We start from the raw sequence: 26,721 nt of genomic DNA, 5'->3' as shown, positions 1-26,721 counted from the left end.
CCCTATTACGATCTGAAAAATTAGCATGCCCCTTCCGGAAATGGGGCCAATGTAGACGAGCCCTTAGAGATGGCATCTGCTCTGTTCAAATCTCCTACAAAATATTTCAGTCATACTAATTTGTCAAGGTAATTGGCCAAATGGAAACAAATCAGTTATACAGAGAAATAGTCAGTCCTTCATGTTTACAATGTTTATTGAAACTCATTCCATGAGTGACATGCCCTCTTCTCCCTACCATTATTATGATATGGTGTCATCTTAATAATAATGAACAAGTGAATAACCTCACTGTTCAAAAACATTTATCCTTCTAGAACAGTGGTCCCCAGCGCGGTGCCCGCCGGGGGATTTCTGGGCGCCCGCTAAAGCATCTGGGCTGGCCCCGCCCCCGGCGCGTGGCACATGCATGGTGCCGGCTCCAGGCGCGGGACGCATGGGCGGCCCCTCCCCTGGGCGCGCGGCACATGCACAGGGCCGGCCCAGGGCGCGTGGGCGGCCCCAGCCCCAGGGCACATGTGCGGTGCCGGCCTGGGGCGCGTGGCTTGTGGGCGGCCCCGGGCGCGCGGCCCATGCGCGGTGCCGACCCCAGGCGCATGGCTCGTGGGTGGCCCCACCCCCGGGTGCGCGGCGCATGCGTGGCCCCGCCCCCGTCTGCCCGGCACGGGAGTGGCTCTGCCCCCGGGCACCCGGCAGCCACGCAATGTTGGGGACCACTGTTCTAGAATGTTTACCAGAACAGATGCTTGTTGCTGCTTCTTTTTGGTTCAATAGAAACAAGAGGAGCTATCCTGTTGTCTTATTTTTAGGATGAAGATCCCTTTAACCCATTTGTGGCAGAAGATCTTGAGCAGTGTGCATTTTTCACAGGTTAGAACCTTTCCATTTATTCCTGTACACTTTCATTGCAAGGTCACAAGGGAGGATGAGAAGGGATGTTAGTGCTGATATGAATGAAAGGAGAGCCAATTGCTATATGAGCAAAAGCTTCATACGCTTTCTCACACAGTGAGGAAGGTAGCTCTGTGGTTCTCAACTGGTGGTTTATGGTAACTTTTTCAGTGGTCCACAGGAATATTGTCCAAAGTCACACGGTGTGAGCAGGCACTGCTGTTAGGCTGTTTTATGCCATGTTCACAAGCACACGGCACGTCATTCATAGGGCCACCTAGGACACAACCACGTTGTGTTGCCAGTAACTTCTGTCTGAGGCTCTGAGCGTCAGTGTAGCTGCCGCCATCATGCTGAGTGGTTGCTGTATCGTTTGTTCTGTGCTACATGTGCTGTTTTACAGGTGTGGTGTAGTTTGTTTATAATGGCATCGACAGGAAAAAAGTATTTGGAGGACTAAATCAAATTCAGCTTCACTTGTCAAGAAAAAGAAGGCATGGATTTGCCACAGTGTTATTTGTTTCAAAGTCTTGGGGAATGACTCAGTGAAGCCGGCTAAGCTGAAACTCCATCTTGAAAAGTATCATCCCAACTTGTTGCAAAAGAATGAAGATTATTTTAACTGCCTCAACTCAACAAGTGCATTCTACAATAAGACAAGCAATGCAGTGCGTGCTTCCTACATTGTTGCATACAAAGTTGCACAGGCCAAGAAGCCTCATACCATTGTAGAGCAACTTGTGCTCCCCTGTGCAAAAGAGATGGTGTGGCTTGTTCTTGGCAAGGAAGCAGCAAGGAAGCTGAATGATGTATCTGTCTCTAACAATACAGTATTGAGACGGATAAATGAGATATCACAGAACATCAGTGAACAAGTTGTGGATGAAATAAAGAAGTCTCCATTGTTTGCCATACAATTGGATGAATCGACCGACGTCGCATTATGCTCTCAGCTATTAGTGTTCGCATGGTACATGGTTGAGGGAGACTTCAAAGATGAGTTTCTTTTTTGTAATACTCTTGAAACCACTGCAAAGGCTCAGGATGTGATGGAAATTGTTAACAATTTCTTTGAAGGACATGGTCTGGATTGTGTAAATCTTGTGGGTGTCACCACTGATGGTGCACCTGCCATGCTGGGCTCAAGATCGGGCTTCGAAACGCTGGTGAAACAGCACTCTTCAATGATAACTGGAATTAATTGCTTCATTCATAGGGAAGCTTTGATGTAAAAAACATTTCCTGAGCAACTGAACGCCGTTTTCAAAGGGTTGGTGAAAGTGGTGAATCACATCAAATCATCGGCTCCGAACACCAGGCTGTTCAAAAGATTTTGCCTGGACATGGGTTCTGACTTTGATGTGTTGCTGTTCTGCACTTCTGTACGGTGGTTGTCAGCAGGGAATGTACTCAACAGAGTTTTTCAATTGAGAGAGGAGTTGGATTTATTTCTCCAAGCTCAAGGGAAAGAGGAATTCCGAAATGTGCTGACGCAGTCAGATTTAGAATTTGCGTATCTTGTCGATATTTTTGGAATCTTGAACAAACTGAATCTTCAGCTGCAAGGGAAAGATGCAAATCTGTTCTCTCACCAAAGTATCATCAAGGCTTTTCTTGACAAATTGGAACTTTGGATCGTAAGAATCGAAGGCAATAATTTGGTTCAATTTCCATATGTGGATGCCGTGCTTGGGGAAAAGGAAGCCATTCAGATGCAAATTCTCGATCATTTACGGAAGCTACAAGACGAATTCCAACAATACTTTCTGGAGGTGGACAGGACAAAGGATGGATTATCTTTCATTGGGAATCCATTTACAACAGATGTTAATAGTGTTCCAGAGGAATTCTTGGATCTGAAAAATGATTTTGTGGCTCAAGATGTGTACCAGTAGTCTACCATAGAGAAATTTTGGGCCAGCATGACTGGGAGTTACCCAAATCTGTCTGCATACGCAGTCAGATTTCTTTTGCCATTTGCATCAACTTATATGTGTGAGACTGGATTTTCATGTTTGTTGCACGTTCAGTCCAAACAGAGGAATCGGCTTGAAGTGGAAAGCAATATTCGTTGTGCATTATCAAGTACACCCAAACATTGAAAAGCTTGTCAGTCAGAAGAGAATCCAAAAGTCTGTTAGTAAGAAATACATTTCAAACCAAAATGTTGGTTGCTCTTTTTTATCATGTCTCAAAAAGGAGGTGGTCCATGAAAATTTTTTGATTGGCTTGGTGGTCCATGGACTGAAACAAGTTGAGAACCACTGGTTTAGCTAATGCACCTCAGTCATAATTTGCTGAATTCCTTTGATCAGAAACTACGGATCTTGTCAAATTATGTGCTGGCTTCAAGATGTGAACATTTAGCCACTGTGAATGAAAATGAGCCAGCTAAACTAAGTTTTTTCCACATGCTCTAGACATAATCTAGATTTGAACACAGGTTGCCAGAGATTAACAATTAAGGCATTGCTCCAGTGTCTGTTTGTTGTGCTAAGAAAAAGCAGATCTGGAGAAAGTAGTCATCAAGGACAAATTGAACACTTTGAATAGGTAAAATTCCCTTTTTATGAGAGAGGGACCCATGAGCCCAGGCCCCAACTCACCCTTGACCACAGATGCTACTACAAATTCTTGGAAAAGTTCTTGCCAAACTGCCATTTCTCTTTATAAAGAGGGCCCAGAAATGGAAGGGATGAAGGAGGCAGCATGAGGGCATGGTGGCTTTGTTTTCTGTGTCTGGGGCTTTCTGAAGGTGCTCCCACCTCTGCTCCAGCTAGGTGTGAGAACTTCACTCATTGGTTTTTTCCTGGGTCCTAGACCTGGACCTGGGTGAGTGAGAATAGCTAGAACTCCTCACCTCTCCTCCCCCCACACACACTTTCCCACGCACCCTTCAGCTCCCCATTTCTTAGTATCTTCAACTGCCATCTCCTCATACTACCTCCTTCACCTCTTCTGGGCCCACTCTGTAAGGAGAGATGGCATCTTAGCAAGGACATATATGTGCCTTGCAGCAATATGAAGGTGAGGAATCCTGTACAGAGATGCATGCTTCTCAGAAAATTACCTCTGTTACTTGGCGGGTAACCTTAACCTGGGCTCCCTTCCTTAGAAGAATTCTGACTGTGCCCCTGTTTCCTCTTCATTCAACAAACTAAGATTTGATTCAGTTTACATGAAACAAATCCTTTCTAGCTCTACTAAAAGCTGCTAATTCGTATCTACAAAGACTCAAATGAAATGTCTTGGCTTGAAATAATTTATGCTGTTTATTACTTATAGCAGAGTGCTTCATGTATATTGTGACATATGATCCTTTGTACATTTAGCTCAGTTTTTTAATTCGGTGATTTATAGCTTGCATCCTTGATTTTTTTTTCAGTGAGATAACAGTAATTTCATGAAACCATTCTGGGGTACTGGTATCTATTGGTTTCAGACAAAATGGCTTTGCATGCTATCACTCAAAAGAACAGAAGAGACAAGTGTATTTTTTTCATTTCCCTATAGATTCTATTTGTGATCAGCTTTTCCCACAGACAAAACAGATTGTCTTGGCATATAACTCTGGGAGATGGGTCCCCCGGCTCCGCGAGCCTCGCAGTCTTTATGGTATATCCCCTGCAGGTCACCTGTGCTTAACACGTTGGCCACATCAATGTGAGGTCATCAGGGACAGAATTGAGCACATAGGTAAGTCCTAAATATTGATAATTAATAATATTAATGTTTAACTCTTATAAAATGCTTTTTTCATAATTTTTACAAATGAATCTTTATCAAAGCTATTGGGATACTATTAAAAACTTTCTTTGCCAGTCCCTGTGCTTTACTGATAAAATTTACTGTGATTTGGGAACAATCAGTGAAGATCAGGTGCTTTTCTGAGATGAAATCTCTATGGAATTCTTTAAGGGTCTGAGGAAAGAGTCAACATAACCAGATAATTCTGCTGTAAGTGTGCCAGTGCCTGAGATGATGGGATATCCAGAATTTCCAAGTTTGGGAATCTTGAGTAGCAGATAGAAAACTCCTGATTGGGGATTTTGGGGTGTAAGGGCTTGTATAGATTTGGTCCCAAGTTGTAGCAGGGAGTTTCATGAGCAGATGGTGTTGTTTCTTTTGGTATTCTTTAGTGAGATCAGAGGAAAGACCCCTGTAGGCCTCGCTCCTAAAATACTTTTCCTGCAGAGCTGCAGTGAAGGTACATCCTGGGACTTGGTGCAAGCTGGGACTGAGCCAGGCTGCTGGCCAGCCCCCTAAAAAAGTTATTGGCAGAGGGAGGAGGGGGATGCATATAACCAGTAGCATTTACTGATTAGCATCCGCTTATCGGTTAATCGTTTAATTGGCTATACTATTACATCCCTAGTTCTCACTTGACCCCAAGCTGCTGCAGACACAGAGGGATGGGATAGTCCACTCCCCCTGGGGCAGCCTGCATACTGAACACCTCGCTCCCACCCCAGAACAATGATTCAAACGAAGCATGTTCATTTTCATTTTATTTTCCAAAAACTAATTGAGTTAAGGAGCTGATCAACACGGTATGTATATCATAAAGAAAGAATAAAAGGTGCAAGGCCACTTTTTTCCCTCTCACAGATCACTTTTTAAGGCATGCTAGTAAGGCAGTGTGCCAAAGGTGACACTGTAAATAGGGATTTCCAGTGTCTGTGTAATGCCTCTCACTATACCTATATTAATATGTTAAAAATAAACCTTCTTCATCATGATAATAATATAGCACCATGCCACACAAGTAGAGATGAGGTCATAACATCTTTCAACCTGGTTTTCATTTGACAAGATCAGATTAATGATGATGGCATTCGGCCGTGAGTCACAGGATAGATCTCTGTACTTTTTATTCCCTGCAACCAGTACTGATTAATAATAGCCTGAATTAGAGTGCATTTTAATTTCAGTTACACCATTGTAAATCAAGAGTAATTCCCCTAAAGTCAATTAGGAATGTAAAATCCTGTTTAATTGGCCGACTGGTTAAATATATTTTTTAACCGGTTAACCAATTAAAGGGGAATGAGCGCGAGGGGCTGGAACCACCACCCTCTCTCCTCCTCACACTGCCATAGGCCAGGGGCTGCTACAGCCCAGTCATAGCAGCCCCTGCCTGTGGGGCACCTGGGCCTGTCACAGACAGGGGCTCCACTGGAGCAGACCCTGTCCATGGTGGGTTCCTCGAAGGGCTGGAGCAGCCGGTTAACCTTAACTGGTAAGCCTCACCCTTAATGGGTGAGGCTTACCAATTAATTGGTTAAATCTTTATATCCCTAAAGTCAATAGATTTATAAGGATGAGGAAAATCAGGCCCAAAAAGTTATTTTGCAAGCAGTAGTTTCAATTTATTGTAATTCAGCTGCAGCAAAGAGTTTGTTTAGTGCATCTGAGTCACAGTTGTGCATACTGATGGGAAGAATGGTTGATTATACTCAAAAGGCATTTGAAAATAATATCTATATTGATTTTCACATGAAGAGCTTCTCTTTTAATAGTCATTCAGTATACCCTCTGCTTGTTCTCTCTCGCCTTCATATCCTACCAACCACTTTTTTAATGTACATTACCTGCAGAGAAGGAAAAGGAATTAAATCTAAATCACATTCTTTTTGGAAATTTTTAAAGGGACTGGATCACTCAGAAGATTATTGGTAATATTGGGAATAATGTAGACTTTCACTTCTTGATTACTGGTTAAAGGTGAACTTTTCAGCAAAACATGATTAATGGCCTTTATTGTTTTTGTAATGCTAGTTTACATGCCTTTATTTGTCTTCTCCATAGCAAATAATTTCCTGCTCCCCCTTTCTTGCTATAGCCCCGTATTTGAAATATTAGGAAAATCTGATCATCAGTTTTCTTTGTTTTCCAGAAAAAGCCTGGGCAAAATTTGGAGTCTGTGAATAGTCTCCCACGTGAAGCAGCAAATTGATATAGTCTGTAAACATTAGGAGGGAAAATGTAATGACACTGTAAAATCAGCAGTTCTCAGCCATCCCTTAGGGGAAAGAAAAATATGCAGCTCATATTACAGATATGTAAAATCCCATATAACTCCTGTTTTTGACTTTGTCCTTGACAGAAGAAAATGTGAGAACCTAATATTTAAAATATATAAACACTCTAGCCATTTGCGTATATATAAGCCTCTAGCTATTGCCTTACAAGCTGATTTATGGGCTGAGAACTCTAGTCATGTAATAAGCAAAGAGTGTCAACAACAGTGACATGTATCAATTGGTAAACTTCTGTTTACTAGCATTACCAGGAGTAGTATATGATTATAGAAAAGATTTATCCGAGAATAGCACCCTCTCCAATGTTTGTTTTTTATTTTAAATTGTGAATGAGAATTGTTCCTATGTACTTAAAATACGGTCTAAATTATTGCCATTTAATTTAATCAATTGACTGCCCTGTTCTTTTGTCATAATGTAGGATAAAAAGGAAGGACAGTTACACTTTCAATGTGTCTTTCCTAATTTGAAAACAGGCAGTCCCCGAGTTACGCGGATCCGACTTATGTCAGATCCACAGTTACGAACGGGGTTTGCTGCCCGTCTCCCTGGTCTGCTGGAGACCAGGAGACCAGGGAGACGGGAAGCAAAGCCTCTGAGGACGCCGGCAGCGGGACAGCCGTGGCGCGTCTGGGCTGTCCGCTGCCCGCGTGCTCCGTGGCTTTGCTCCACGTCTCCCCAGACCAGGGAGCCGGGGAGCAAAGCCGGGGAGCACGCAGGCAGCGGACAGCCCGGGCGCGCCGGGGCTGTCCCGCTGCCGGCGTCCTCAGAGGCTTTGCTCTCCGTCTCCCTGGTCTGCTGGTCTCCAGCAGACCAGGGAGACGGGGAGCAAAGATGGGGAGCACGCGGGCAGCGGACAGCCCAGACGCGCCGCAGCTGTCTCGCTGCCAGCGTGTTCTGCGGCTTTGTTCCCCGTCTCCCTGGTCTGCTGGTCTCCAGCAGACCAGGGAGACGCGGAGCAAAGCCGCGGAGGACCCGGGCACCGGGACCGCGGTGCGTCTCCCTGGTCTCCCTGGTCTGTTGGTCTGCTGGTCAGTTTCAGCAGCGGCTGAATCCGGACGCCTGGGACAGAGCAGTTGGGGTGCTGGTGGATTGCTCCAGTAGCGCCGAGGAGCGGCGCTACTGGAGCAACCCAGCAGCACCCCAGCTGCTCTGCCCCAGGCGTCCTGATTTAGCCGCTGCTGAAACTGACCAGCGCTGACTACAGGAAGCCCGAGGCAGAGTTGCTCTGCCCCGGGCTTCCTGGAATCAGCCGCTGATCAGTTTCAGCAGCGGCTGACTTGGGGACGCCTGGGGTTCTTAAGTTGAATCTGTATGTAAGTCAGAACTGGCGTCCAGATTCAGCCTGTTGAAACTGATCAGAGGCTGATTCCAGGAAGCCCGGGGCAGAGCAACTCTGCCTCGGGCTTCCTGTAGTCAGCCGCTGGTCAGTTTCAGCAGCGGCTGAATCTGGACGCCAGTTCCGACTTACATACAGATTCAACTTAAGAACTAACCTACAGTCCCTATCTTGTATGTAACCCGGGGACTGCCTGTACTCCAGTAAAGTCTTGCTGACTTTTTCTTTACAAGTTAAATAATCCTAGCAAATGGTCATCATGTAAATATTTCTCCATACTTCTAATAAGTTGTATGTTTCTCTGGGATAAATTGAATTTCCATTTCTCTTTCTGCAGTACTCCGGTCCTTTGAGTTACAATAGTCACTTTCCTGTTGGTTTTGGTCAGACAGCAATTATGGCCAGTAGAGCTCCCACACTTACGTTTCTTACTCCTTGTCATGACCATGAGGGTTAGCTAGAATCTTGGGGACTAAGATGTTAACTATGTCCCTTACCTAACCAGGTAGCCAGCAGCCAATATAAATGCAGGTAGGATTTTCAAACCGGGACAAAGGAATTTTGGGGTTTTCCCTTCTTTGTCTCTGGGCAGTTTTCTCTCCAGCTACTGAGGGGGACAGACATCATGTCTGTCTCCAAGAAAAGACTCTTCACTATCTGTACGTGGGGTAAAGTTTAGATAAATCCATTCGGTTTTATTGTTTTATGGTTTGGGAGTGGGAATCTGATGTCTGTGCGTATAAAAATGGGTTTTTCTCTCTTTTGTAACTAAGTTTTGGCCCATGGTGAAATTCCCCGTGAGTTTATTAATTGGTGACTTTTCCATCTAGTCACTATGCTTATAAAAGAAGCACTGTGGTGATAATAAAAGTTCTCTCTCGCTCCTTTTTTTTTTTAATTAACCTGGTATTAGTTAATTTTTGTGTTCTGGTTTTTACTTTAGGGCTGAGATTTCGCAAGTGATCTCTTCCCTGGTTTCTAATTATTACTTCGGTGGTGGTGGTGGATTTTTATCCCAAAATCTAGGTTTTAAAGATTTTGGGGGTAAGTTTTATACCAAAGCCTGGAAATATAAGGTTTTGGAGTACTTTTGCGGGACCCCACTTATGCATTTATTGTGCGAGAGTGGGGAAAAAGCCTTGACACTCCTCTTTCCCTGTCCACTCATCTTTAAAAAAAATAACTCACTGTGACACAGATGCCATTTGTGGTTTGTTCTTTGCATCAGCATCTTTTGTCAAACATGACATAAGCTATACCTAACATACTCTTGTCAGAATCTAAAAGGGTCATAGAATCCTAGGGCTGGAAGAGACCTCAGGAAGACATTGAGTCCAGCCCCCTGCCCAAAGCAGGACCAACCCCAACTAAATCATCCCAGCCAGGGCTTTGTCAAGACGAGACTTAAAAACCTCTAGGGATGGAGATTGCACCACCTCCCTAGGTAAACCCTTCCAGTACTACCCCATCCTCCTAGTGAAATGGTTTTTCCTAATATCCAACCTAGACCTCCCCCACTGTAACCACTGCTCCTTGTTCTGCCATCTGTCACTACTGAGAACAGACTCTCTCCACCCTTTTTGGAACCTCCATTTAGGAAGTTGAAGGCTGCTATCAAATCCCCCCTCACTCTTCTCTTCTGCCAACTAAGTACGCTCAGATCCCTCAGCCTCTTCTTGTAGGTTATGTGCTCCAGCTCCAGCCCCTTAATCATATTGGTTGCCCTCCGCTGGACCTGCTCCAATGCATCCACATCCTTTCTGTAGTGAGGAGCCCAGAATTGGATGCAATACTCCAGATGTGGCCTCACCAGTGCCAAATAAAGGGGAATAATAACTTCTCTAGATCTGCTGGCAATGCTTCTCCTCAGGGGCGGCCCGTGGCTATAGGCAGACTTGGCCACTGCCTAGGGCGTCGCCGCCCAGGGCACCCAATGATGATGTCATGGGGTGCCAGGGGTGCCCGCTGATGACGTCAGTCCATTGACGGCCCTGCAGGCGGGGGCGCTGATCGCGCGTTCCGCCTGGGGTGCCAGCTGCCGCAGCCAGCCTCAGGCCACTCCTGCTCCTCCTAATGCACCCTAATATGCCATTAGCCTTCTTGGCTACAAGGGCACACTGTTGACTCATATCCAGCTTCTCATCCACTGTAATCCCCAGGTCCTTTTCTGATGAATTGCTACTTAGCCATTCAGTCCCCAGCCTCTAGCAATGCTTGGAATTCTTCCGTCCCAAGTGCAGGACTCTGTACTTGTCCTTGTTGAACTTCGTCAGATTTCTTTTGGCCCAATCCTCCAATTTGTCTAGGTCACTCTGAACGCTATTCCTGCCCTCCAACATATCTACGTCTCCCCCTAGGTTAGTGTCATCAGCAAACTTGCTGAAGGTGCAATCCATCCCCTCATCCAGATCATTAATAAAGATGTTGAACAAAACCGGCCCTTGAACCTATCCTTGGGGCACATCTTGAATCTGACCATCAGCCAGACATTGAGCTGTTGATTACTACCCATTGGGCCCGACAATCTATCCACCTTACAGTCCATTTATACAATCCATATTTCCTTAACTTGCTGGCAAGAATATCAAAAGCTTTGCTAAAGTCAAGGTATATCACATCCACTGATTTCTCCATATCCACACACCTAGTTACCTCATCATAGAAGCTAATCAGGTTGATTAGGCAAGACTTGCCCTTGGTGAATCCATGTTGACTATTCTGATCACTTTCCCCTCTTCCAAGTGCTTCAAAATGGATTCCTTGGTTTTTCAGGGGACTGAGGTAAGGCTGACCGGTCTGTAGTTCTGTGGGTTGTCCTTCTTCCTTTTTTAAAGATGGGCTCTATATTTGCCTTTTTCCAGTCATCTGGGACCTCTCCCAATCTCCATGAGTTTTCAAAGATAATGGCCAAAGGCTCTGCATTGACAGCTGCCAACTCCCTCAGTACTCTCGGATGTATTAAATCTGGACCCATGGATTTGTGTGTGTCTAGCTTTTCTAAATAGTTCTTAACACGTTCTTTCTCCACTGAGGGCTGCCCACCTCCTTCCCATACTGCATTGCCTAGTGCGGTAGTCTGGGAGCTGACGTTGTTTGTGAAGACAGAGGTAAAAAAAAGCATTGAGTACTTCAGCTTTTCCCACATCATCTATCACTAAGTTACCTCTCTCATCCAGTATGGGTCCCACACCCTCTCTGATCACCCTCTTATTGCTAACATGCCTGTAGAAATCTTGCTTGTTATCCTTCATATCCCTTGCTAGCTGCAATACCAGTTGTGCTTTCGCCTTCCTGATTACTCCCCTGCATTCTTGAGCAATATATTTATACTCCTCTCTAGTCATCTGTCCAAGTTTCCACTTCTTGTAAAGTCTCATTGGAAAACAAATAACTCATTCATCATTCATATTTTTGTGACGTATTTACAAGGTATTTAAAAAGAGTTATGAATATGTGCTAGAATTATGTTCTTAAAATTAGGTTGACAAGCAGTGCATAATCACAATCTGCCTTGGGCAAATGAATACGTATGAGCTGATGATTTGGGAGAAATTTGGAACTGGGAGTGTATTGCTATCACTCTGTAAGTAGTAATCAAGGCTGGTGAAGACAAACTGTTGCTTTGTAGGCCAGCTACTGAGGTCAGAGTGCTGAACCAGAGCTGCCCAGCCCACAGACACTTATGATACTGCATGCTTATCTGCTGGCTATTGGTGTCTGGGGTCTCAGTTGCAACAGCAGAGCATTTAACGCATCTCTAGTTCCAGTTAGGAAGTTACACAACCTTTTACTGATCTAAATTCCCCCAAAACATGACATCCACTAAGGTGATGTTGGTAAAGGCATATTATCCAGGTAAAGAATGAGCTGATAAAACACTTGTATAAACCAATAATATTCCCTCTACTTTTTTCCATCCATGTGCAGAATAAATTGTGTTATGTGTGCTGAAGAATGTGCACCTCCAGTAGCAACTAAGGATGTGAAGGTTTAACCAGTTAACCAGTGGGGCTGGAACAGTTCCCCACTTGCCCTGAGCAGGGGGCTGCTCCAGTTTCATGAGGGATCCACCATGGACACAGGCTGCTCCAGTGCAGCCCCACCCTATGATGTGGCTACTCCAGCATCCCAGCCAATGCAGCCCCTGCCTACAGCAGGGGAAGGGGCATTCCAGCTCCACTTGTCCCACCTTTATTTGGTTAACTTGTTAAATAATATGTTTAACCAATTAGCCAGATAAACGGGATTTTACATCCCTAGTAGAAACACATGCTACCATCTGTGGGCTGCTGTGAGCATGCCGTTAATCAGCTGGGTGACACCTGAATCTTTGCTGGGTGGCCACCCAAGCACTTAACTTACAGGGAACACTAGTGTAAACCTACAAACTCAGATCTTCCAAAAGGCCTGATTCACTTCTTCCTACTACAAACAATTTTGAAGTTGCTACCAGACAAGCAGGAGAAGATTCAAAAAACAGTTTTCAGAGCCTTCATTAGTTATGGACACCCCCTGTCATGGGCAGTTGGTGAAGGGAGGGCTGGTGAAGGCAAACCTCCAACCCCACCTCCAGCCCTGCCCCTTCTGCTGAGGCTTTGCTCTTCCTTGCCCTTCACGGGGAGGCAGGGTAGTGCGCCGCACACACACCTTCCCAACCACACGCACTCGCCCCAGCCTCTCCAGCCCTGGAGTACTGGGGGAGGGAGAAGGGCACACGTCATGGCCCCAGCCTTCCCAGCTCCAGAGCTTTGTGGGAGGGAGGAGAGTGTTCTTCATGACCCACCTTCTCCAGCCCCGGAGCACCAAAGGACAAAGGAGGTCGCACCGCAGAGCCCCAGCCCCAGAGCATGGGGAGGGCGGGCGCTGGAGGCAGCAACACTCCACCCACAGAACTCCTAAAGCAGGCGTTCTGGAATAGAGTGTGGGCAGACCATACCTGGCAGTTTGGAAAGGCAAAGCCTTCCCCCGCTTAGGCTACCAGACGCCCATGCCCTCTGTAATCTGTAGCGCATTCTTTCTCTTCTTTTTCAGACTGGATCCCCCGTAAGCCTGAGCCACTGTACCAACCAACAGGTCTGGAGCTTGAGCCACTGTACCAAGACTCCAGAGAGGGCACAGTGGTTTATTTAGCAGATGAAGGTGGGAGCACATTATGAAATGTTATTACAAAGTGCATATAATTTTGGCACACACTTTCATTGACTAGGTTTCTTTTATTTTTTTATGGGCCTGATTCATAGCCAGTTGAAGTCAATAGGAGTCTCTCCCATGATTTTCATGAGTTTTGCGTAAGCTCCTGTTTCTGAATATACAGAAATAAATTAGAGCTCTGTCTTCTCCATAGGCTCTGCTTATGTTAAGAGGGATGCAATTTAGTCACAGAGGTCAGGGAACGCACGGATTCTGTGACTGTAATGGACAGGAGGCATGCTCACCACCACAGGTGACAAAGGAGTTAAACTCAGGTAGCCAGAAGAACCAATGGGCATTTGGTGCTGATATTTGCCTACTTTTTTTGGCTATGTCTAAATTGCACCCCTCTGTCGGCAGAGGGATGTAAATGAAGCACTTTGAAAGTGCAGATGAAGCAGGGATTTAAAAATCTCATGCTTCATTTGCATAATCACATCATGGCGCTCTCTCGAACAAGCGCCAGTTCGAAACTGAAACCACAGTTTAGATGCTTTTTTTTTTATACTACTGGTCACCTTTTCAACAGGATTTTTCAAAAAGGTGCCCCATTGTCGAAAAAAAACCGCGTCTAAACTGTGGTTTCAGTTTCAAAATGGCACTTGTTAGAAACAGCGCCATGACGTGATTATGCAAATGAAGCATGGGATATTTAAATCCCTGCTTCATTTGCCCTTTCAAAGTGCTTCATTTACATCCCTCTGCCAACAAAGGGGTGTAGTTTAGATGTAGCCTTTGTGTGGGAGAGTTAAACCAGGAGTTGAGAGAGACAGAATGATTTACATCCAGGTAGGACTATCATGCCTCAAAGGAATTTGGAGCATGGAAGTGGACTGAACCAAGAAAAGATTTGGGAGTAAGTAAAGGGAAAGAGAGAATCTAGTTGCAATCAGGGTATTTTCTTTATTTTGTGGTTTGGTTTGAACTGTTCTAGGTGAATCTATGCCTTCCCTCCCTATTTACCACCTAAGCATTGCTCCCAGAGATTTTCTCTGTGTTTTTAATTTGTTTTTCTTAGTTTCTCTGTAGCATCTAGTAACCAAGTATTCTTTATCAAGTTTATCTTTTGTTTTGTAATAAAAATCACTTTTTTTAAGGTGATGATTTGATTCTTATGTCCTGGAAGATATAGGAGGTCTGTCTATGTGTGTCTGCATGCCTCAGACTGAGAGGTCAGCTACAAGAGGCTACGTCTAGACTGCATCCCTCTGTCGACAGAGGGATGTAAATCAAACATTAGAAATTGCTAATAAAGCAGAGATTTAAATATCTCGTGCTTCATTAGTATAAACATGGCTGCCACTTTTTTCTAAACGGAGCTTTTTTGAAAAAAAAAAAAACCAAAATAGGGCAGTCTAGACACAGATCTGTCTAAAATAAACCCTTTTTCAACAGATCCTGTAAACCTCAATTTTTGAGGAATACAGGATCTGTCCAAAAAGGGTTTATTTTCAACAGATACGCGTCTAGTCTGCCGGGTTGTTGGGTTTTTTTCGAAAAAGCTCCGTTTCATAAAAAAGCAGTGGCCATGTTTATGCTAATGAAGTGTGGGATATTTAAATCCCTGCTTCATTAGCAATTTCGATGTGCCTAATCTACATCTCTCTGTCGACAGAGAGGTGTAGTCTAAACACACTCAGAAACTGCAGCTTGTTTTTCTCTTTTTTTTTTCAAGCTCTTTTAGGGAAAAAGAACTTGGGATACCCCTGGGTGTGGGTTCAAGTGTTCACCCCCGGTTTTAGGGATAAAATCACTTGAGGGTGGCAGCAAGCCCACAAAATCTATGTATTGTGATTCTGGGGGAAGTTTTTGTAACCAGTATCTGTAAGGGCAAGGTATATTTTAAAGTCTTTGAGAACCCAGCCTTCTGCACTCGGAATGCCAGAGTAGGGTCAGCCTTGACAGTGACTTTACTAGACTTGCATGACTTTGGATTCTGGTGTCAGCAGTGAAGGGCTTTGCCATGATTTTAGCTAGAGCTGAGGCTATGCACCGCCCTCAGAGCTGCAGAAAGATCCATGACTGTTCTCTTCCAACCTGTGGCTTAATTCGGGGCTGTGTATCCCTTTATCCCCCTTACACCTTTGGCTGAAGCTGGAGTTGTGTGCCTACTTTTGTCTTCTGTTACCTCCTGTGACTTTGGCTGGGGCCAGAGTCACTGCTGTGTTTTCATAATATTTGAGCAAAAAGAGTGTGAAAGTTCGACATTTATTTTCTTCTACAATTGCAAGGATAAAACTGGAGATACGTGTTGGCAGGAGACTTTCAGTATCTTGTTTGCAACTTATGACTTTATACTATGATGGCCTTGTCAACTCGCTTAAGTTAAATGGAGTGATTACTTAATTATAGATAGCTAATTGCTGCTGACTGTGGTAGTTTAGATTCATTTTGGGGTTTTCTGTTTTCTGACTCTCTTCTCAGCCACAATAGTATTAGGGGAACTCTGATGCTGAAAGTACCTGAAACCAGGATCTCAACCAATTATAATCTTTTACCTTTGAATTTTTTATTGTCACATACAAACATGTTACAAAGAGTGTTATTGGTCCTGGGAATTAAGATCTTAAAAACCCATGGCACTTTTCACGAGATATGGGATTTTAACCCCGCTGTCCTGGCCAGATACCCCTTGGATAATTACATTCTGCTTAACTAAAATTCCACATACAGTTTGGAAATTGCATTTATTATTTCCCACCCCACTGACCTAATGTTCTATATGCTATTCAATGTTTTCTGCTTTTTGGTCTGGTCAGAGTTGTGAATGAAGTGATATTGTTTATATATTTTGTATATCAGTACGTGTCTGCAATGTGGTTTGGGTTGACAGGCCATATTTAAATATAAGGCCTTTTCATGATTAATGGATTTTGGTGCATAGCTTTCAATAATAATAAAAGAAGGAGGTAGATGGAATAAAACTTTTAGTGTGTGTAGTGCTTTCCATCAAGGGAAATCAAGCTTGTCATTTGTAAACAGTATACAGGCAGTCCCCGGGTTACGTACAAGATAGGGACTGTAGGTTTGTTCTTAAGTTGAATCTGTATGTAAGTCGGAACTGGTACATATTATAGGGGAAACTCTAGCCAAACATTTCTCCAGAGCTCAGTTTTATTCTCCCACACCTCACTTCCCTCAGTCCTTTACTCTCAAGCTGAGGTGTCTGCTGAGAAAAGCCGCTCCGCGTCTCCCTGGTCTGCTGGGGGGGGGGGGGGCGCTAGCTTCGCGTCTCCATGGTCTGCTGGGGGGAAGCAGCTAGTGCGGGGTTGCCTCACCCCGTTTGTAAGTAGGGATCCAATGTAAGTCGGATCCATGTAACCCGGGGACTGCCTGTACAGTGCTTTATACTGTTTAGCAGGGGTGGGCAACCTCTTTTGGGTCAGAGTCCACTGACCCACAGAAAAATCAGTTGGGAGCCGAACAGAAGTGAGATTTTGTGTGCTCTAGCCCCACAGTATAATGGCAGGGGGAGACCCTGAGCTTTGGGGGACTGGATCCAGGCAAGCCAAGGACTGCATCCAACCCCCAGAACTGAGGGTCCCCCTCCTTCCTCCGCTGTATAGGAATCATTTAATTTGGGCTCCAGTTCAGAGCACTTCAGCATGTGTTATCCATAAAGGTCAATGGGCATTAAGCACATGTTTAAGAACTTTGTTTAATCAGGATTTTAGGACTGAAATATACCCAGCCACCTCTTGGCTGGATATGGTAACTATTATTTTGCCACAAACAGTGCACAATAGGTTTTAGGAGGATAACCAAAGAATAAGTAGTGAGATGAGTTAATGCAGGGTGTTAAAATAGTATAGCATAGATCCTATCTTAATAGAGAAGTTGTCTCATAGACATCATCCCTTATAGCATAGGCCATCTCCTTTCTAGTTCATGATTGTATAACATCCCTTTGTCAACTACAGCAATTGCGTACATACTGAATAATATAAAAAAATGGTTTTTTTTAAATATGATTTAGCAGCTGCAATAAAGGAAGCAAATAAAAACTATGTGAACAGTAAATTCTCCCATGGGTCCCTACAGTTCAGGAACTGGTGGGTTAATGTTTTAAGCTTGTCATTTGTAAACAAGATAAATTTAATGCAGAGACTATTTATAAATAAAAAGGAGATTTACAATAACAGCTACAAATACTAGCTATATAAGTTTTCAAAGCATAACAGTCATTTATCTCTTGAGCAGATTGAAAATCATTGGGAAGAAATAGAAGTGTCTAAAACATTGCACAACTCCTTTGAAAATTTCCCTTAGATATGCCCTGAAAATCAGATTTGTAGTTCCTGTAAAAGGTTTAGGCATTGCTGAAACTTACTCACAATTGAGTAATATGTATGTTCTGCTCCTTTCACTGCAGGTAACAAGGAACCCTGTTTTGTGTATTCTCGAGTAGGGGGTAGCTATCCCTCTAAGCAGATCATCCCTCAAGAGTGGGGCAACACTTTAATCTTTGAAGCACGTTTTGAGAGTGGGAATCTGCAAAAGGTGGTCAAAGTGTAGGTTTATAATCTTTTCTTCTTTGATGAGGTAGCATAGACACCAGTTTCAGTTAAATACACCTTTGTAAGGATCTTGGGTGGTACTGGGGCCTACATCCATAGTTACACTAATAGAATAAGCCCTTAGAATATTTTCATGTGGACTTCAAATGGAACAATCTCATAACCATTCCATGGCATTAAATATTCTCTACGTGTGAAATTCACTTCTGTACAAAGGGCAAGGACTGTGTACCACTAGTGTCATGATGAAGCCTCAAAATGGTGATATATGCCCTCTGCACAACTAATTTCACCCTACATGCACAAATTCACATGCATACCCTCACTTTTTTTTAAGAGTTGACAATGTTTTATTTAGTTTAGTGCAAGAAAATTCACTAGATTTTTTTTTAAATGAGCCTTGATTCTGTCACGCATTTTAATTATTTTAAATAAGCACTAAAAGAATGTGGTGGCTATATTATGGAAGCTTTCCATCCTGTCCCTAGGAGCAACCTATACTTTTGATTGTTTATGTGAAAGTGGAAATCACCTCCAACTTGCATGTAGGTTATTATACAGTACTTTATCATGATGTTGAAGGAATTCCTTCCCCATCTATAGTCACCAACATGATATGAATCTCTAATACTTTTCTGTGGTAACCAGTGCTAAAAACGCTTGTCTTCTTTCTAAACACCAGTAGTGAATTCGAGTACCAGCTGACTCTGCGCACTGATCTCTACACAAATAGACATACCCAATGGTACTACTTTCAAGTAACCAACACTCAAGCAGGAATGCCTTATCGTTTCACCATTGTCAATTTTACCAAGCCCACCAGCCTCTACAACAATGGTATGCGTCCACTCTTGTACTCAGAAGTGGATGCAAAGTTCCATCGAGTTGGCTGGCAAAGGACAGGAGATGAAATCAAGTATTACAAAAACAACCTTGGCCAAGATGGACATCAGTATTTTTCACTCACTTGGACATTCCAGTTTCCATATGATCAAGACACCTGCTACTTTGCCCATTGCTATCCTTATACCTATTCCAACCTTCAGGAGTACCTGGCAGCCATCTCTAGAGATCCAGTAAGGTCAAAGTTTTGCAAGATCCGCATCCTGTGCCATTCCCTAGCAAGAAACATAGTGTATGTTTTAACCATCACTAGTCCCTCTGAAAGTGGCAAGGAGACAAAGCGTAAGGCAGCTGTGATTTTGACTGCGAGGGTACACCCAGGAGAAACAAACAGCTCATGGATAATGAAGGGCTTTCTGGATTACATTCTGGGCAACACACGTGATGCTCGGTTGCTTCGGGACACTTTTGTCTTCAAAGTAGTACCAATGTTGAACCCAGATGGTGTGATCGTGGGAAATTATCGCTGCTCCTTAGCAGGTCAGGACTTAAATCGTAATTACACATCAGACCTGAAGGAATCTTTTCCTTCTGTTTGGTACACTCGGAACATGATCAGAAGGTAACATCATCTCTCCTATTCTTTAACAAAAATCCTTTCTATTCTTAGTGTCTGTTATTTAGTATACAGGCAGTCCCCGACTTACACGGATCCAACTTATGTCGGATCCGCAGTTACAAATGGGGCTGCCCCAGAGTACACGGACTGCAGGACCTCGCGGTCAGGCCGCCCATGTACTCTGGGGCTTTCTCTGCGTCTCCCTGGTCTGCAGACCAGGAAGACACAGAGCAAAGCTGCGTTGGGCTCAGGCAGCGAGGCAGCCCAGGCGCGCCTGGACTGCTCCGCTGCCGGCTTCCCCGCGGCTTTGCAAAGCTGCGGGGGGGCTCGGGCAGCGGGGCACCCCAGGCACGCCTGGGCTGCTCCGCTGCCGGCTTCCCCGAGGCTTTGCAAAGCCGCGGGGGAAGCCGGCAGCGGGATAGCCCAGATGCCCCGCGGCTGTCCCGCTGCCGGCGTCCTCAGAGGCTTTGCTCCCCGTCTCCCTGGTCTGCTGGTCTCCAGCAGACCAGGGAGACGGGGAGCAAAGCCGCGGAGGACCCAGGCGGCGGGACCGCGGTGCGTCTCGGTCCGCCGCCCGTGTCTTCCTGGTCTGCTGGGGGGGGGGGGGGGGGGGCGCAGCTAGTAGCCCCCCCCCCAGCAGATTAGGCTTTTCTCCGGACGCCTGTGGCAGAGCAGCTGGGGTGCTGCCGGTTGGTCCTGCAGCGCCGCTCTGGGCGCTACTGGTCCAACCCAGCAGCACCCCAGCTGCTCTGGTCCCGATTCAGCTGCTGCTGGTCAGTTTCAGCAGCGGCTGAATCAGGACGCCTGGGGCAGAGCAGATGGGGTGCTGCTGGGTTGGTCCAGTAGTGCCGAGGAGCGGCGCTACTGGAGCAACCCAGCAGCGCCCCAGCTGCTCTGCCCCAGGCGTCCTGCTTTAGCCGCTGCTGAAACTGACCAGCGCTGACTACAGGAAGCCCGAGGCAGAGTTGCTCTGCCCCGGCCTTCCTGGAATCAGCTGCTGATCAGTTTCAGCAGCAGCTGACTTGGGGACACTTGGGGTTCTTAAGTTGATTCTGTATGTAAGTCAGAACTGGCGGTCAGTTTCAGCAGCGGCTGAATCTGGATGCCAGTTCCGACTTACGTACAGATTCAACTTAAGAACAAACCTACAGTCCCTATCTTGTACGTAACCCGGGGACTGCCTGTAATCAGTGTTTGCAGTATATTGGCCTCATATGTATTTTATCTAATCTCATATTTATTCCATTTGGTTTGTATTATTTGTTTAAATTCTAAGAGGCTTGAGTTTTCATTGCAGTTTACAGTGCTTTTCTTGTGTTGTACAGCACCCTGTAAAATAGCTTTAATACCGGAAATAGAAAAGATAGCTTGGACAGCAAAGGACAGAACAGAAGGGGATTTTTGTCATAGTCCTTCTTCTCACTGCCCACTATCAAAATTTACAACTTAAGTTCCCAATTCTGCTCCCACTGTAATCAGTGGCAAAATGTCTGCCAACTACATTGGTGCAGGACAAAGCCATAAAGTAGGCCAAGTCCAGAGTGAATCCCAACCTTGTATTTGACCACTAGTTCTGTCACTTTAATTTATATTAGGGATGTGAACAGATAACTGGCTATCTGGTAAGCATCACCTGTGATACTTACCAGGTACCAGTTAACAGGTATGCAGGCCTGACGGCTGCTCCAGCCCCACATGGGGGTCAGCAGCAGCAGCCCCTGCGTGGCCAGAAGGGGGGTCAGCTGGGCAGCAGCAACCCCCATGCAGCTAGGGGTGCAGTGGTAACCCCCACTGGAACCCTGGCTTAATCAGTTAACTTATTAAACCTAGTGTTTAACCAGTTAACTAACTGGGATTTTACCTCCCTACTGTATATTTATATGTAAATGTGTTTAATTTATAATGCTTTACTTCCTTATGCAGTACATGTAATTTCATACTCAGAGTCGCCATTCAGATTTGGCTTATGTAACTGGGTTCTTCTAAAGGCTTTAGCTTTGAAAGGACTCTATCAGTGCTGGTAAAGCTAACGTTTAACATACATTGTCATTTACAGTATGTTTTGATTTTCCAGTACACGTTTGCTGAGAAGCACTTTCCCTTTATGCCTCTCCATTCTTTAAGCAAGAATCCTTCTGTCTAACGTCAGTCTAACCTTTCCACTAGGAAAATATTCAAAGATGTTCAAACAGTGATTCTTTTACTTTTCATTTCCTTTTTGGCCTGTCTACTGACCCTTTCAAGAGTTTTTGTTGACTCTGGGAAAGAACTTTGAAGCCTGCTGGAGAATAAAATAGACTGTTCTCCCATGGGAGATAACTTGTATAGATTTGAGAGAGGAAAGATGTTTTAATGATGATGCAGGCTAGTCTTTTGCAAAGTTTTCTTAACAGAAAAACCCTCTCTTTACCCTGCATCCCAGTTTTCCAATTTAAAGGAAACTGGTATAGACAATATAAAAATAAATGTAATTAGAAAAATGTGCTGAAATTCCCCATTATCCAGACTCACATTTAGCACATTATCAACTAAAAAGGCTATTCTTTCTTTTTTCCCCCTTTCCTTCTTGATCCATCATGAATTGTTAACTACCACACAGAATAATGATCCAGCATGAAGGATTCTGATTGAATCACATTTCCCCCATGAAATCCTGTTGGAACTGGCTTTTTGGAAATGTGCTAAATCCCAGGGTTTTTTTTCAAACTCATTCAGTTTTGCAAAAAAATTAAAAATATTATAGATAAAATACAGCATATTCCACAACTTGCAATATAGCAAAAAATGGTACTTGAAATTGATAGCTCTTTCTCCATTGAGGGCAAAAGAAGTATCTGCTGCATAGTACTATGCTTTATATTTGTGGTTTGTTATACGTCCCAAGATTGTGACACAAGAAGGAACATAAAAGTAGCATTTTGGTGCAATGTCTTATAGTTCTACAAAATGTAATATCCTAAAGTGGCTGAAGATCATTCCTAGACCTGAGGATTGATTGGACTTCAGGGGAAATTGGCAAAGTGAATATATTTGTGGAGATAAATATGGAAATGGAAGGGAAAACCCAGGTAATAATAGTTGAAGAAGGGAAGATCAAGGACAGGAGATCCAAAAAGGAATTCAGTTCAGTTATACACATTTTTTTAAAAAGTGACTCCAGCTTTTTTCATTTATGAAGAATGATTGACTCATTATAACTGTTTTGATAAAATGGATGCACAGTTCTGATGCATAGCCTTGGATCTTGTTACTAAGCCATGGCACACTCTTTTGGTTTGATCCTGCAAGGTGCTGAGCTATTCGCATTGATTTAGCAAAGCATGCAGGTGCATCTTAATTTTAAGCACAAGTCATCCTGTTGAAATCAGTGGGATTACTCATATTCTTAAATATTTAAACACATGCTTAACTTTATTCCTATGAAGATAGCTGCAACCCAGCAGCCTTAATTGATGCAAAAAAAAAAGCATTTATAGTAAAATAGAGTTTTTTCTCTTATCACAGAGTGATGGAGGAACGTGACATTCTCCTGTATTGTGATCTTCATGGTCATAGCGGAAAAGAGAATGTCTTCATGTATGGCTGTGATAATGGGGAGCAAGCAGAGGTGCCATGCTTGCGCCATCGTATCTTTCCTCTCATGATGAGCAAGAACTGCCCAAATAAAGTAAGCAAGTCACTAACATGAAATTGTCCTTTAGTATACCAAATGAAATTTGTGTCAGCCAGTGAGATTTGCTAAAATGTCAGTCATTTGGAAACAAGCTTATTTATAAATATGTTAGGTATCACATGATTGTGCTTTTATTGTTAAAAAATACTTCTGATTGTCTAAAACACACAACAGATCCATTCTCGAAGCCAATCAAATTAAATACAGGTAATAATATAACACACAAACTCTCATCCTACCATTTTTATTATTATAGCATTTGAATTTAATTCTGTTGTCTTCAGAAACCAGTGATGAGGTGATCCAGAGTTCTATGTGGTATATCCATGACAGAAGAGTTATTCATACTTTCACTAAACATGCATATTCCAACACTTTAGTATTAAAAACAGAAATGGATGGCTTGGGGGTTGGCCCAGAAGCCTGATGCTAGTTCACCAATTGAAAAAGGCTCCTTTGGGACTGTATTAAAAGAGGTTACGAGTGTAATGATAACAAGTCCTTGTTAAAATAAAACAAACTTCTGCAATTAACGGGACTTTCATTCCACACACTGCTCTGTTGTGTCAAAATGTTGAAAGATTATTACATACCAAGTATGGCACAATACCTATGCTCTACACAGGGTGAAAGAAGAATGTAGTTAACCTTTAACTATTTTCCTAAATGGGAAGTTTGAAAGTTTTACACACCAGTGACGTTACGATGAAATTGTATTGTCTTCATCACTAACCTAGGGGATAGATGTTCCTTACAAGACAGGGAGCTGACTCTACATCTTTCTTTTAAGTTTTCATTCCCAGACTGCAATTTCAAAGTACAAAAAAGCAAAGAAGGGACAGGTCGCGTAGTGATGTGGAAGATGGGCATCCGCAACAGCTATACTTTGGAAGCTACTTTTTGTGGATCTAAATTAGGTAAGGCCTTTTTACTCTGGGGAGATTGTAGGATGTCAAACAAAATCTGGTTTTGAGTGTTTGTTTTTACAGATGCAATAGGGATCTGTGATGATTTTAGCTACTATGCTCAAAGAATCCTGTGTTACAGAGATAAACAACAAATTGAGTGAAGTGGGGGTGAGCATTTTTAACACAAAGTATGCGTAAGTTAACTTTTAGGCCACACTTATTACTGATGTACTGGAAACTAATACATGATAAATTAGTGGGCCTGCCTACCAAATTAAATCGAATTGATAGAAATAGATATACCAGTAACAATTGTACAAATGAGAGTAGATATTGCTTATTGATGGTACATGGTGAAAGGTGAAGAAAAATGTCATTAGACCCAAGCTAGTTTTGTTCACTTCAGAATAATGTCATATAAAACTCCATTCCTCCAAAACACCCAGACCAGGGACACTGTCTACACTGGCAACACATGGATTTAGAATTTTCTGTTGTTGATGCTCCATCAGTCGCAAAAATAGAGAATCTTTAATGTGGACAAGTCTGAAACATTTTTACCTGTCTGAAGAAGAACTTCCATCAGTGTTGCACCAGTGGAGAAGCACAGGTCCAGTTTTTCTTACTGTAGAAAACGCCATAGTGGCTACAAAGAAGGAGGGTGTTTGCTTTCCCATAGAAAGGAGGCAAGGAGTCCTGTGGCACCTTAGGGTACGCCTACACTACAGCGCTAATTCGAACTAATTTAGTTCAAATTAGTTAATTCGAACTAAGCTAATTCGAACTAACGCGTCTAGAACTAAAAACTAGTTCGAATTAGCGTTTTGCTAATTCGAACTAGCATGTCCACATTAAGTAGACCCTGAACCGGGCTTAAGGATGGCTGGAAGCAGTGCCGGCAGGGCATCAGAGGAGCACTTAGAGCGTGGAGCTGCTGTCTCAGGCTAGCCGAGGGCTGCGCTTAAAGGGTCCCGACCCCCACCCCGGACAGACAGTTCTCAGGGGTGCCCCGCTTGCAAAGCAGTCCTGGCTTGGAATGCCCGGAATACCCACACTGGGCACATCACACCACTCGGCCATCAGCCTGGCTGTACTTGCCGCAGGCTGCCATCTGGGGAAAGGGGGCAATTGGGGGGCTGCAGGAGAGCTTCCACACCCAGAAGCCCGCAGAGCCAGCCCAGTCCTCCCCGTCAGGGGATCATGCCCCATTCCTCCCTCACCTCCTTCCACTTACCCTTCCCTAGCCCCTTTTCTTGATGTACAAAATAAAGGACAATTGTGTTCAAAAATGGAATCTGTCTTTATTGAACAAAACTGGGGGAGACTGGGAAAAGGAGGTGGGAGAGGGGAAAAGAGAGGGTGGGACAGGGGAGGGCAACTACAATGATCAGGGGTTGGGAACAGGTCCCAGATGAAGAGAGGCTAAAGAAACTGGGACTTTTCAGCTTAGAAAAGAGGAGACGGAGGGGGGACAGGATAGAGGTCTCTAAAAGCAGGAGTTGGGTGGAGAGGGTGCATCCAGAAAAGTTCTTCATTAGTTCCCATAAAGAAGGACTAGAGGACACCAAAGGAAAGGAATGGGTAGCAGGCTTCAAACTAGTCACAGAAAGTTGTTCTTCACAAAGCAAAGAGTCAACCTGTGGAACTCCTTGCTGCAGGAGGCTGTGAAGACTAGAACTAGAACAGAGATTAAAGGGACGTGAGATCAAGTCATGGAGGTTGGGTCCATAGAGTGCTATTAGCCAGGGGGTAGGAGAGGTGTCCCTGCCCAAGGTTTGTGGAAGGCTGGAGAGGGATGGCATGAGACAAATGGCTTGGTCACTGTCTTCGGTCCATCCCCCCCAGGGTCCCTAGGGTTGGCCGCTGTTGGCAGACAGGCTACTGGGCTAGATGGACCTTTGGTCTGACCCAGTATGGCCATTGTAAGCTCAGGGCTCAGGGTCGGGGGTCTCAGTGGACCCCCTTGATTTTCATGCACACCTGCTCCTGGGTGGCCAGGCTGGCAGCTCTCGTGCCCTAGCTGGCCACTTTCCTGTGCCTAGTGCGGAGATCGTGGACAAGGTCCACGATGTCCGCACTAGCCCAGGCGGGTGCCCACCTCTTGCGGTCCCGGGCAAGCTGGCGGATCCCGGGAGCCGCCAGCCTGGTCCCGGGAAGAGGGGGAGGGCTGGTGGGCATCGGGTGGGTGGCTCGAGCCGTGCCAGGTGCAGGGTCTGCTGGCTGGGTGCTGGCAGGCTTGCACCTGGCACAGGCACCGTAGCCAGCCCGTGCCCCTTTAAGGGGGCCGGGGCCGGGAGGGGGGCAGACGAGTTTCCCTGGTGTTGGCCAGAGTGGCCACCAGGGAAAGCTGGGGAGGGCTAGCCTCCCACTAGTTCGAATTAAGGGGCTACACAGCCCTTAATTCGAACTAGTAAGTTCGAACTAGGCTTAATCCTCGTGGAATGAGGATTACCTAGTTCGAACTAAGCGCTCCGTTAGTTCGAATTAAGTTCGAACTAACGGAGCGCTAGTGTAGCGCCTATGAAAGTTAGTTCGAACTAACGTCCGTTAGTTCGAACTAACTTTGTAGTGTAGACATACCCTTATAGACTAACTGCAATGTAGGAGCATAAGCTTTCGTGGGCAAAGACCCACTTCATCAGATGCATGTCACGAAATGGGTCTTTGCCCACGAAAGCTTATGCTCCTACACTGTAGTTA

At 44.5% G+C, this 26,721-nt stretch overlaps 1 protein-coding gene across 3 annotated transcripts in view; it reads left to right on the top strand.

Moving 5' to 3' along the window:
• Nucleotides 1–26,721, top strand: part of AGBL3 (AGBL carboxypeptidase 3) — a 67,221-nt gene that overhangs the window by 10,446 nt on the left and 30,054 nt on the right. For all 3 annotated transcript variants that reach the window (XM_006125919.5, XM_075934340.2, XM_075934333.2), the window contains 7 exons: nt 810–870; nt 4,405–4,587; nt 13,303–13,410; nt 17,834–17,972; nt 18,661–19,443; nt 22,945–23,107; nt 23,904–24,030. In XM_006125919.5, coding sequence (XP_006125981.5) covers nt 810–870; nt 4,405–4,587; nt 13,303–13,410; nt 17,834–17,972; nt 18,661–19,443; nt 22,945–23,107; nt 23,904–24,030 — 1,564 coding nt within the window. The remainder of the gene's footprint in view (nt 1–809; nt 871–4,404; nt 4,588–13,302; nt 13,411–17,833; nt 17,973–18,660; nt 19,444–22,944; nt 23,108–23,903; nt 24,031–26,721) is intronic.

The sequence above is a fragment of the Pelodiscus sinensis genome, chromosome 1 (assembly GCF_052426305.1).
Source record: "Pelodiscus sinensis isolate ZL-2025 chromosome 1, ASM5242630v1, whole genome shotgun sequence".
NCBI classification, from domain to species: Eukaryota; Metazoa; Chordata; order Testudines; family Trionychidae; genus Pelodiscus; species Pelodiscus sinensis.
The sequence above is the reverse complement of the archived record's forward strand: the minus strand, read 5'-3'. Positions and strand labels throughout refer to the sequence as shown.